Source organism: Nanorana parkeri, unplaced genomic scaffold, assembly GCF_000935625.1.
Source record: "Nanorana parkeri isolate BGI_ZX_2015 unplaced genomic scaffold, ASM93562v1 scaffold470, whole genome shotgun sequence".
In the NCBI taxonomy this organism is placed as follows: Eukaryota; Metazoa; Chordata; class Amphibia; order Anura; family Dicroglossidae; genus Nanorana; species Nanorana parkeri.
In genome coordinates this window covers 1,063,153-1,076,334 of record NW_017306738.1, presented here as the reverse complement: position 1 = coordinate 1,076,334, position 13,182 = coordinate 1,063,153, and the positions used below count along the sequence as shown (strand labels likewise).

Sequence of the window (13,182 nt, the reverse complement as noted above, 5' to 3'; positions counted from 1 at the left end):
CAGGGGCAAGCACCTTGGTGAAGATCCAAGATGCCTTTGGTAGACCAAGGGAAGGATAATGAATTGGTAATGTTTAGTGCCCACCGCTAAACGCAGAAAGTATTGATACGCTGAAAAGATGGGGAGATACAAGTCGCCATCTTTGATGTCCACAGAGGCCAGAAAGTCCCCCAAGTTTGGGGAAACAATCACTAACCTGGTAGATTTCATGTAGAGTTTGTTACTGGAAGGAAGATGTTGGCAAACTTTAGATCTATGATGGAGTAAATTACCCCATTAACGATGGGAACTGGGAACAAGTTTGGTACCTTTCTTTTTTGAGAACAATGGCTATGATCCCTTGGGAGAGAAGCTACGTCAGAGCACAATTGAGGTCTGCTGGGCTCTGTGGAGACATTGGCATGCTTGGCAACATGGTGTGGAGCTAGAGATAAATAAAAGCAGAAAAAAGTAAGGATCGGTTTGCTTCTCTCATAGTGGGGGTCCACTCTCCTAGAAGATTAGCAAAAACTGAGTCATGAATTGAGTGGAAGGGGATTCCTATGCTGTCCTTACAGCTTTGTTTGTCAGTGTCCGATTACTGAAGGCAGCAGAATAACCATATCCACCTGAATTACGTCCTGTGTCCCTAATGTACGATTAAGATATAAATCTATAACCAAATTAATTGGTGTTTTCCATAAATATAAGAGTTTAGCTTTAAAAGCAGACCGGTATGCAAATGCTAAAATAAAACTATTAACAGCCTATGGGGATTGATTAAAAACAAAAAAAACAGTATTTAAAAAAAAAAATGGGTAAAATATTTACACTTTATTAGGAATATTCACCTTCCAATGCACCACATGTTTGAAGGCCTAGGCACTTGATAATATGGTTTCTGCTAAAGGGAAGGATAAGCCATTTATATTTTTTCTACTTCTGCAGAGATCACATGACCAAGCGCCTAGGCCTTCACACTCTTCACAGGCCTTCTCTAGGAAAGGCAAACAATGAAACCCTTCTACTACACTTACTTATGAGTGCCAGCAAGATTGCAAGCATAGGTTTCTCTTCACAGCTGCTTATCGGTCTCATTTAAGATAAAGTCTTAGACAATTAACAGGTCATTGGTCAAGAAAGGCATATGCTTTAATGAGTGTCTCATTGAGGCAATACCCAGTAAGTGTTTGTACAACAAGGAAGTAATACTCTGCATGAGAGAGGCTGGTAGTCATACTCCATACAGGCCTGTTATTGTGGTCACCGGCAAATAGAAAACCAGTCATTTGAAAGCTTAACACTGTGCAGAGCTCTGAACATCACACGTCCATAACACAGCAGACAGCCCTGTTGGACTCAGCAATGCTCTGCAAGTCTCTGTCCATTCAAGATGCAATCTATGTGCTTTATATTCTAAAGATGATGCTTGGAGTTTTCTTGGTCCAGTAGGAAGAAGACCATCCACAGCATGTTAAAGAAAGTGGAAGACGTGTCATACCAAGGGCCACCTAGATCTCTGCTCTGCTGGTTATCATATAAGTACACGGGGTAATGTGCCAAGTCTGTTCTTCCATCATGACCTCTCCCATAGATTGGGGCTTTCTTCAGCACTTTTTCTGATGCCCTCTGAGAAAAATGTTTCATGCCATGTGGTGGCTCTGTTAGACGTGGCACCCAGACAGCGTTAGATGAAAGTGGCTCTGTGTAGATGGCGCTCCTCCAGTTCTCTGTATAGAGCTTCGTTTTCTCTCTGCAGCTTCCACATTTTCTCATTCTGTGCCGTTATCTCCTGGAAAGACACAAAGATCTGGCCTATGGTACCACATTTACTCTGCCTGTTGGCTCTGTCTTTCAGCCACAGAGAAGTCCAGTTTGGCAATTCTGACATTTGCCAGAAGGGTCGGTCTGTGTTAGGGAGTCTGTGGGTCTGCTTGACCCACTGTGGTCTGTGCAGCCTCAATTGTCCCTGTTTTACTAAACACAACAAAACCAACTTTAGATTGTACACACTGACCAGCAAAGGTGTCAATGGACCTGGGCATAAACACTGTGGTATCAGTCCACTAAAATGCATATGCAGTTTTATGTCATGTTGCTATCCTTATTTTCACTTAAATGTCATCCATTTATTAAATAGTATGATTTTGTACTCATTCTTTTCTGTTTATTGAAGGACAAAGCAATGTAGATTCACAAACTCTGGGTTAACTACCACCAAAAGTCTAACCGTAGAATCTACGGTGCTGTGTGCTTCAGTGAACGATGGAGGAAAATACTGCCAGTCCTGCTGTTCCATAGCCTTCCTCCCACAGGGTGACAACACTATTTGGCCTGCAGTTAATTACCTGCTGCATTGTCACCCTGTAGAGCTGTGAAGGCTGTGGAGCAGGGTTATTAGCACTGTCACGGCCAATACCCCTCCTCAGCGCTAGTCAATATAATCAAGGTCTTCAAATAGGAGTCTTGCATCGGAGGAAGTGACACAGGGCACCTCTTGGATCATGGCTCCAGCCAATACTTTGGCCCTCTTTGATGATGTCACAGGGACAGAGAACAGAATTTCTTCACTACTAGGAACAGATAGAGTGAGTTATAAAAAAAATAGATTGGGGGTATGCCTGTAGGGGAGAAGGGAGGCCTGGAAAGACCAAAATGTTAGCTCCTCTTCGATCATGGCTATTCTTCACTACTAGGAACAGATGAGAAGACCAAAATGTTAGTTGAATATTGATATAAAAAGGCCATTGTGATCCCAGGTTCCAGCTCAGCCATTTTCTGAAGTCTCACCCACAAGCAGAAGCATAAAAGGGAGGGTGCACCGTGCTAGTTACAACAGTTATTAGTAGATTGCTCAATCTGGCTGCATTAAAGATTAAAAAACTGAGATCACAGACTTCAGTTGCAGAGATTTCCTAGTATTAGCACTTCAATGATTTCAATGCCATCCTCACATGGTACTCACCCGTGTCAGCATCTGATTTTGATGACGTAGTGTGGCGATGGTATCAGAGTGTTTAGTGCTGTACGGGGACTGCCGCCGATGGCCCTTAATGGATACAGAAGACACATCAAGAAATGGAAGCTCATATTCCACAAATAATAATAGATACATTGGGCTGTATATACTGCTCACTGTCCAATGCTGATGCTTAATTTACACAATAAGAATTTACATTCCTGAAGTCAGACCAGTTCATAAACGTTCTTTACGGAAAAACTACACGAAGCTAAGATGCACACATTATTAGCTATATTGATCATTACTGACACAAAATATTACTGTTACTTGCTATAAATAATAGTTGTTAAAATCAAAAATAACCCATGCATCATCACTGTTGTAAATGTCGCTATATGCACTTCCTGAGACCCAGTCTGTATGGTACATATGGCACCTTGCCGACTTAACAGGGTCCACAGGCAGTTTAACTCACCAAAAAAAGACACAGACAAGCAGAGTCCAATGTAGTTTAACCCAGTTTGGCACATGAGGATTTTTTACATTTTTCTTGTAGGTAAAAATACAAATCAGATTTATTGCTCTTTGGTGAAGTTATTCTTGAATAAAGTCCCACCCCCTTTAGTGCAGGCTGTCTGGTCTTTTACTTACCTTCAGCCTCAATCCAGTGATCATAACGCCAACATAGACCTGACCGGCTCTTCTTCATTTAGCTCATACATGCTGTGGCCAATTCATTCATACTCCAACGACCAATGGAAGCCACCATGAGTAGGCTACCCATGGGAATGAATAGGGCTGAGAGGTGTATGCACACAATAAGGGTGAGCTGGCCTGGTACATATTGGAAGTAGGATCACTGGATCGGGGCAGGAGATAAGAATAAGCCCAGACTGTCTGCACTCAGGGGGGATTTATCAAAGGTGAAGTTGTCCTTCAAAGTACTAAAAACCTTGTTTCTCTGTATATATGCCTGTAGTGCCATGGTGTCCAACCTACCACCTGAGGGCCACATGCAGTCCTTAGGTGCTTGCCATTTAACCCCTGGACCCCGGCAACCAGCAATGGGAGTGTTGATTTTTTTTATGGGATGCAATGGCAGTAATCTCTAGCAGTCTCATGTAATATGTTCCTGGTTTGGGGCTGTCACCTCCAACCACAAGTGCAGTATATCCATATTTTTTTACACTTCCCTCAAGTAATTGTGCAGTCTCTAGCTGTCTTCTGTAGCATTTCATATACTGAATATTATGTGTGGACCTTGTGTGATGTCAGGGGCTGCAGTTGAGGATCCCTATACCTTGTAAGTTGATGACCACTTGTAAGTTGATGACCACTGATCTTGGGGTTTGGGGTCATTACCTTATCTGGATGGGAAATTAGGTCATTCAAGAATTTGTTGGCTTCCTGGATCTGTACCAAAAGAGCCGGTCCCAGAAGGGGAGGTGGAGGAGTCTGATCCTAAGGCAGGAGATAACAACATGAGACAACTTGTACGCAGACAGAATTAATTTTTCTTAAAATGGATTAAAACCTGAACAGCGATACAGAATATGAAAATCAGTCCTTATTGAACAGGGACTAGGCAGGAAAAAAACATTTGTGGTCCTGTACCCTGACTGTTACCTTTATGGACATCTCTTCCCTTCCAGGGCACGAGTAATGAAATGTGAGAGATCAGAAATACTTTTTTTTTATAATTTCACATCGGAGTCTTACCATCGCATAAGGAGCCACAGCTCTACTTCTAAATGGATAATACCCCTCCATGGATTAAGATTACTAATTTCCATAGTGTTGACAGCAAACTTGCCTGCACCATGGAAACCATGACACTGTGGGAAAATTTCGTAGCACCCATGAGGAAGCCAGAAGGCACCCCAGGGTGCCATGGCACCTTGTTTGAAAAAGGCGGGCATAGAGAAGCATAGAGAATAAGGCGATGAAAACAGAAATGTTTAATTTAGGCCTTGTTCACACCATCCTTGGTGCGTTCCAGCCCGATTGTAGCTGGAACGCACTGGATCGCATTGCAGCCGGCTCAGTATGTTGTGGGGGTGGGAAGCGACGTGGCGGTCCATGGAAGTGAAATGCTTGCAGCATTTTTTTGGACCGGACTGGACCGCAGGCCTTGGTGTGCCTTGCGTTCCCATGCGGCCAATCGCATGGCGGCCAGAGGGCATGGCTATGGTGCCATTCACTTCAATGGACTGCCACGCCCCCTCCCGCCCCACAACAAACTGAGCAGACCGCAGTGCAATCCAGTGTGTTCCGGCCAGAATCGGGCCAGAACACACTATGTCTGGTCTGAACGGACCCTTATAGATTTCATTAGCATGTTGATGATGGGGGAAGGAGGAACCAGGGAAGGCAAAACATACGCAGATTATTCTTCAGCTTTAATTGTTACCAAACAACAGGTGTTGAGACCTAAGAGGAGCAGTATTAAAATAATAGAGTACTATGGGATTCGGAACAGGCATGTGCCATAGAAGCTTACTGTAGCACCCTCTAAAATGTCGCTATTCAATTTTGAGATACCTGGACTGTAACCAGTCTAGATACTGATTATGCAGAGCTCTACATTCTATGGGTGTCCCTGAATCTGCTGTATTGATTGCTCCTCCTGTTGCTGAGGAAAAGGGAGCCTTGGCATACAGTGAGGGAGGATCCATCCTCAGGTTATGCACCTGACCCTAGCCAATCCCTGAGTAGGATGACTCAGAGGCATGGTTGAGGGCAGGTAATAAAGGTCTGGGGACACTGTGGAGAGTCTCTTCCCCCTAGGGGCTTCGCCCTAGGAGGTCTGTGGAGATGCAGGAAACTGGCCTGGGCCTCAGCACATGGCAGGTGCTGAGGGGCCCAGAGGCCTAGGATACACTGATACTTTGCTGGGCCCATGCATGTGGCAGGTGATGGGTGCCTTGTTCTAAGAAGATACTACCACTAAACTGGAGTACTCCTTGGCAGTTGCAGATGCTGAGGGCACAGAGATTCCAGATCCTGTTGCTAAGGAAAATACCTGATGGAAGCTGGGTCGGAAGGAGAGTCTGCTTGTTGAGGGGTACCGCAGAGGAGCTGGTGCGAGCGTCCGTCTGGGACCCACAAGGGAGATCCCTTACCCTATTCCAGTTATCTGTTCAAAGTATTGCTACTACTATTGGTCCCTGGGACCAGATCACAGTGATTTCAGCCTTAGAGGTTGCTAGGGGAGAAAGCTGTCCTCCGAAGTATTTCCAAGGGCATCCTACAGATCCTAAACCCTCTCTCTCCTACTGAACTTGCAAATAAATATCCCAAAAGGACCCTAAGACTCGAGCCATTCTGTCCATGAGTGTCGGTGTACTGTTGCTGATCAAAGGGGATCGGTAGCTGGAACCAACAGGTAGGAGAACCTATTTCATATTCAGCAGCTCCTTCGGGGGTGAGCGCTACATTACCAAGACTATATGCAGGATCTTTAGATTCCTGCTTAACCATCCCATAAGCAGTCAATACAGTGACAATGACTACAGGTACTCTTTAAGATGCAGAAAAGTGCACGTACGATGGAAATGATTCCATCTATAAAGTTTATCACATTAGTGTCAGTCCATAGCAAAACAGGATTGGTGTGTACCATACCCATGTGCACCGCCATTCCCTCTTCTGTCCCGCTTCATGTAGACGCTCCCGATACCAATCCCGTGCTCTGTCCACCAGCTGAACCCCATCGAGCAAAGCATCTCTCTCCTGCTCCAGCTCTTTCATGCGACGGAGCTGTAGGGGAATAAATATCAATAATGCTTACAAAGAAAAGGTCTTTAATGTAAATGTAACACCGAACTGGATGACATTTAGTTTGCTGAGGCCAGGTTCACACCTGTGTGATCCATGACCGCGCAGCAATCATGCGCGATACCTTGCGGATTGCTGTGCGGTCACAAAGTCGCCCACCAGCGCTGATCGCACTAGCGGTGCTATTATTTTCGAATGGCACCCAAGTTGCGCCGGGCGGATCGTGTGGTTTCCCGCTGCGATTCCGCCCATGCAATCGAACATGAAAGCGGCTAAAACAGGTACATGCATTTTTTTTCTGCGATTGCTGCGTGGATGTAACCCCATTTAAATCAATGGGGCCGCGCGTCACTCGCTGTGTGCAATTGTACACGATCTCGCAGTCCTTATTTTTATACCTTACCTATTTTTTATCATTTGCTGTATATAAGTGTTGCTGATCTCCCGCAGCTATATTGCAGCCATTTCCTGTCTATATGCACTCCAGCAATGGCTGCATGCCATTCATCAGGGTGGCTTTCCTGATTCCTGATGAGTACCATTGATGGACAGGGACAAAGCGTTGTCACCCTATAAGAGGAAGGGCTTAAACAAGGACTTCATGGCAGGATCACCAGGGATTATTTCTATGAAAGCTGCAGGTTTAAAACTATTGACAACTTTTGAAATTAAATTCAGGTGTTAAAGGTTATTTAAGATGTTACTGATTGGGGGTTATGTCTGTTTTAAAGGAGAACTATTGGGTCTTTGTTTATATCTGTGACCCCAGTGTGTAGATCTCCCCCAGTCCACACTTCCTGGTTTCTCTCTCCGAAATGCGTTCTCCCTACATTCCTATGGAAAAATCAATCGGGAAGCACCGGTGACACAATAAAGTCCAGCCTCTTCTACTGTGAGCTACAGCTCCGCACAACACACGCATGCCTCCATATACACATGACCCACACTAGTCATGAGGAATTTGCTATAAGTATCTGTTTGTAGATTGGCATTACTAAACATTTCTAAAACGTCTATTTGTTGCCATTTCAAGGCTATGGGTAACGTTCCTCTTTAAAGGCCCATTCACACCTGTGGGCTGCAGTAATGGGCTGTGAAATGCACATTTTACCATGCGTTCCCACAATGGTATGGCAACGCATGTACCACAGTGGGGTGCATTGCGACTTATTTTGAATAGCACACAAGGGCACTAATACAGAGCCTGTGTATCGTAACACACCACAGTGCACAGATGTGAATTATCTCTTAATAAGGTGTAAACCGCTCTTAAGCTGCCCGTACACCTTACGTATATCGTCCGATTTTCGTATGCGTCCGATATTCGTAAGGCTGATGGGCTGTGTACAACCGCAAATACTGTACAATCGATCCACTTTTGACTAACCAGCAGGTTAGAAAACTTTGGTCGAGCGTATGATTTTCACAAGGTTGATGGCATTTCCGTACGTCACAATTCGTACGATTTACACTGCGCATGCGGAGACGAAAATACGTGCGGCCGATTACCGCAATTCGTCCAGGTGCTTTCTTTTAATTACTGCTGATCCAACCTTGCGATAATCAGGGCAGGATGGGGCGCCGTCCGAAAATCGTCCGACGGTTCAATCATCGGACAAAAAGTTTAGTCCGATGATGGCAAGGTTTATGGGCAGCTTTATATTCACCTGGTGATCCTGCCAGTTACACACTTCCTGCCCCAGGGTGTCTTTCCTCACTCCCTCCACCTTATTATTCCTTAATAAAGAAGGATTAGGGAAAACAATAGATTTTTGAACCAACATGTGACCACTTTCTTTGAACTATAGCCCCATTTTCATTGAAAAGTACAAAATAAAGGAATACAACACGATACACTGGTGACTGAGCTCTGTTTACTGCTATCTATCTGCCAGCAAGCGGGCATTGTGTCTGCATGGCCGGGCACACGGAATTACCAGCACTGTACTAAGGAATGTTGAACCCATGTGGGAATCTTGTGATTAAATATTTGACATGCAGCCATGAATATAGCTGACTGCAAAATAAATTCTATCAGAGCAAGTCAGGGGTACAGAACCCTTCTCCCGAGCCTGTTCCTGGGGCTTCCCTTATCCATATCAAGTAGCCAATATGCCACTGTGAAGGCAAAACTGTCCAATAGGTTCAAAATAATCAGGAAAGCAACACATAAAAATGGTGTCAGCAGCGTCAAACTCCTTTGTTGGCACCTGTTGGCCTTTGGTGCCCAACCCGCACTAGGGACTAGCAGCAAAAAATATTCTTTAGACTGGCTTCTACTTAAGAAGCTGTAATAGCAGTGCTGTCCAGCGATCTCATGTTGTGTGTCTCCAGTCTATGGCTGTCTCCTGAAGCATGTCCCCAGTCTCCAACAACACCATGTTCACAGGCTCTGACCATCTCCTAAAGGACATCTGCAGTCTCTGACAGCTTTCTGTAGTATTGCATTCACTGAATTTTATGTGCAACCCTTTGGTGATCTTGGGGCCCACACTTGAGGCCCCCTATGTCAAGGAAGTTGACCACCATTGCTGTAGACATATGACCGTGTCCAAGGCAAACCACCTCGCATAGGATCACCTTTATTTCACAGAAGGTTCTCTTGTTCTACTGGTTTACAGTGCTACATTTCTATGGGACGACATTAGCTGGGCACACATAGTTATATTGTTTTCATTTAGCCTACAAATATGACAGATTCCTCCATCAACGCTGAACACTGTGGATGAACGACACTCCCTACATTGTAGACTGGCTGCTGTCAGAAGACCCATAGCAAAATGGCTGCAAGCACCATTCGGTAAGCGATTTTCCAACATGTTCCTTCAGCAAAAGTCGATCTAATGATAAACTTCTGTCATGGGAGAGCATCACCAAAGGATCATATTTTGGCCAATTCCCTTTGAATTGGCTGACATTCACTCAGTGTGTACCCAGCTTGTATGTCTAGTTGCAAGATATGTGCGTATGTATAACAACTATACCCTGTATAACAACTATACAGGGAAAAGTCACCTCTTTGCCTCTGAGGCCTATACATACAGGCCTACAGCAGGCCAATGGTAAATCAGGCTCTGGGTGCCAGTTAGGATAGGTTCACATTGGCGGCAAAGGGGCAGTAAAAACAAGTGGTTGAGCTGCGTTTTTACCACCCCTGACTGCCCCCCTAAACACTAACATGGTGGCAGCTTGGGACCTCCATATTGCAGGAAGCACTATGCTTCATTTTCCAGTGCAGCAATTTTAATTAGGCATGCCCCTAAGCAGGTGGCCCATTGGAGTCAACGAGACTGCACCATGACCGCGTGCCGCATAATATATAATTCTGCTTATTCAGATTGCAGTCATCCTTACTGGTGGTTTACAACTGTTGTGTTATTAAAGTCATCCTATAATTGATGAAGGAATATTACATATGCAGCGTTAGTGAGCTATACTGTGTAGCAGGGTGCGTACACAGGAAGCACCTCAGGACGCACAGCTTAACTCACCTTCATCTATAATCATGTCTATTAAGACTTTCTTCAGTGGATTCAAATCCACCGATCTCTGATACCTTATATTGGATTACATACCCAGTAGTTGGGACTACATTACATCCAGTGCCTATTGTCCTGATATCTGATTTTGGTGTTTTATGAGTTTCATGGATTGAGACAATTGATTAACACCGCCCACAACACAGGTACCGTAAATATAAACACAGGTCATGTGTATGAATTGTTTCTATATCTATAGGCCCATGAATTGTTTCTATATCTATAGGCCCATGCCAGGAACCCAACTGGTCTAACATGCATTGTGTTCTAAGAAGGAGGGGTTTTGTTATTGTTGGGGAGGGGGGCATATGTGTGCACATTTGGTAAATTACAGTTATATATTTTCTTGAAATAAATCGACTTTTTATACTTTACGCTAGTCTTGTTTGAAGAATATTTATTTGATCTAGGCCTGCAACAACTAATCGATTAAATCAATAATAATCAATTATGAGAATAGTTGGCAACTATTCTCATTATCGGTTAGTTGGTAGAGAGAGAGACAGCAAGAGAGAGAGAGAAAGCAAGAGAGAGAGAGAAAGAGAGAGAAAGCAAGGGAGAAAGAGAGAGAAAGAGAAAGCGATATACAGGTGAAACTCGAATAATTAGAATATCGTGCAAAAGTAATGGCAGTAAGTGCTGCAAAAGAGGCCCAAACCAGGTACTGAGTACATATGCATGCTTGTACTTTTCAGAGGTCCGATATTGTTCTATGTACAATCCTTGTTTTATTGATTGCATGTAATAATCTACTTTTTTGAGGTTGTGGATTTGGGGTTCTTGGGGTTTTCATGAGCTGTAAGCCATAATCATCACAATTATGACAAATCACGGCTTGAACTATCTTGCTTTGCATGTAATGAGTCTCTCTCATATATTAGTTTCACCTTTTAAGTTGCATTAGTGAAATAAATGAACTTTGCACGATATTCTAATTATTCCAGTTCCACCTGTAGAGAAAGAGAGAGAGAAGGAAAGAAGGAAAGAGAGAGATTTTTAATGCAACCAATCGATTAGTTGAAAAAATAATCGGGCAACTAATTGATTATGAACATAATCGTTAGCTGCAGTCCTAATTTGATCGTATGGTTTCTCAGCTGATCCCTGATGTGTAGTCAAGTGGGAACCTGTTGTTTCTTCCATATTCGTTTTACAACACAGAGATAACAGCTGTCAAACCAGGAAGTGTTTACTAATGCACAATTTAGCTTATATTTTGACATGTTTTGTTGATCCTTCCAACCTCTACCTCGGGTTCCCCCATTTTGTACATATGAGGAGGACAGCTGCCAGTAGGATGTAAACACAGAAATCACACATCTGTTGTAATATTCCATCGTTCTGCAACCTGTCCAAAATCTGACATTTACAGCCTCACCTTCCCTACATGATAACACCATGGGGTGGATTCAGGGAAACATGGAGTCATTTTAAGAGCAGCTGTGGCCACAACAACTAAACCCAACATTTTCTTTACTTGCGCAAACCATAAGACAAATACAGCAGAGTCACCATTGTGTGTCACATAAACACAGGCTGAGTGTCACAACCCCGCTCAGGATTAACAGATTACACCATGTGTCCCGGGGAAGAGACCGACAAGGAGAATGACACATGAGGAGTCATTGCCAGGAGGACGAGAGAGGATAGATAGATAGACAGACAGATAGATAGATAGAGGGATAGATAGACAGATAGACAGATAGATAGATAGATAGATAGATAGAGGGATGGATAGGTAGATACACGATGATAGATAATAGATAATAGATGGATGGATAGACATTAATAGGTAGATACGCGATGATAGATAGATAATAGATTGATGGATAGACATTAATAGGTAGATACGCGATGATAGATAGATAATAGATTGATGGATAGACATTAATAGGTAGATATGCAATGATAGATAGATAATAGATGGATGGATAGACATTAATAGGTAGATACGCGATGATAGATAAATAACAGACAGAAAGACAGATGTATAGATTTATAAAAACAAATATGAGTTAATTAGAAAGATATTCTGATTGTTAGATAGATATGACAATATTATCAAAACAGAAAAAAGTTGATAGAATAGACAGATGATGATGATTTATATTATTATTATTTTTCAGGATTTATATTACGCCAACAGTTTGCATAGTCGTTCACAAAGTGCAAGGAGACGCTACAGTTTACCATTCAATACAAGAGGATAGGGTTAGGAGAGCTCTGTTCAAGAGCGCTTACAGTGTAAGATAGATAGATAGATAGATAGATAGATAGATAGATAGATAGATAGATAGATAGATAGATAGATATAAAATAAATATACAGAGAGAATTATTATACAGGATTTATATAGCGCCAACAGTTTGCGCAGCACTTTACAATATAAGTAATACATTACAATAACAATACAATTCAAGACAAGATGGTAAGGAGAATGATCAATAGATATGAGACGATAACAGAATAGTAATAGAGAGACACACAGACCCACATAAATAACCCCCCCAATCCCCAAATGACACAATCCTATACTCACCCACATGTAGAAGGTCAGGGCCTCTCGGCTGCTGTGAAGAGGGAGGATGAGGATGGTGTAGGCAGCTTGCACAGCCATACATACCGTGTGTGGGGTGCAGAGTACAGGACCTCCAACACATCTAACTTAGTGTTGACCAAGCGTCTATCTACACCTGTAAATATTGCTACCTTTCATTCAGTATTGCTTTCATGGAGGGGTTGAAGTATGTGCATGCATGTTTCTTGGTGTATGTGCGTCTATACGTGTTTGTGAGGTGCTATGTTTTGTACATGTGGCTGTATAGCAGTGGGTGTGTGCATGTACTCCCTGTGAAGTGCTAGGCGTGTCTGTCTATATACCTGTCTATAGCTCACAGGTACTCCTCCTCCTCCCTGCTTCTATTC

The 13,182-nt window shown here is 43.2% G+C and overlaps 1 protein-coding gene across 1 annotated transcript; it reads right to left on the bottom strand.

Moving 5' to 3' along the window:
- Positions 1-1,595: 1,595 nt before the first annotated feature.
- On the bottom strand, positions 1,596-12,970 carry SAPCD1 (suppressor APC domain containing 1). The gene is made up of 5 exons (XM_018560643.1): positions 12,797-12,970; positions 6,566-6,700; positions 4,304-4,402; positions 2,945-3,028; positions 1,596-1,771 (listed from the first exon to the last, which is right to left on the bottom strand). Exons 1-5 carry the CDS (start codon positions 12,872-12,874, stop codon positions 1,667-1,669), a joined length of 501 nt encoding a protein of 166 aa, XP_018416145.1. The 5' UTR covers positions 12,875-12,970; the 3' UTR covers positions 1,596-1,666.
- Positions 12,971-13,182: the final 212 nt, after the last annotated feature.

Coding starts and splice junctions, on each gene's coding strand:
- SAPCD1 (XM_018560643.1), bottom strand. CDS start 12,874: ATGGCTGTGCAAGCTGCCTACACCATCCTCATCCTCCCTCTTCACAGC. Junction 6,701..12,796: donor CCCTGACCTTCTACATGTGG/GTGAGTATAGGA, acceptor ATTCCCCTACAG/CTCCGTCGCATGAAAGAGCT. Junction 4,403..6,565: donor GGGAATGGCGGTGCACATGG/GTATGGTACACA, acceptor CTCCTGCCTTAG/GATCAGACTCCTCCACCTCC.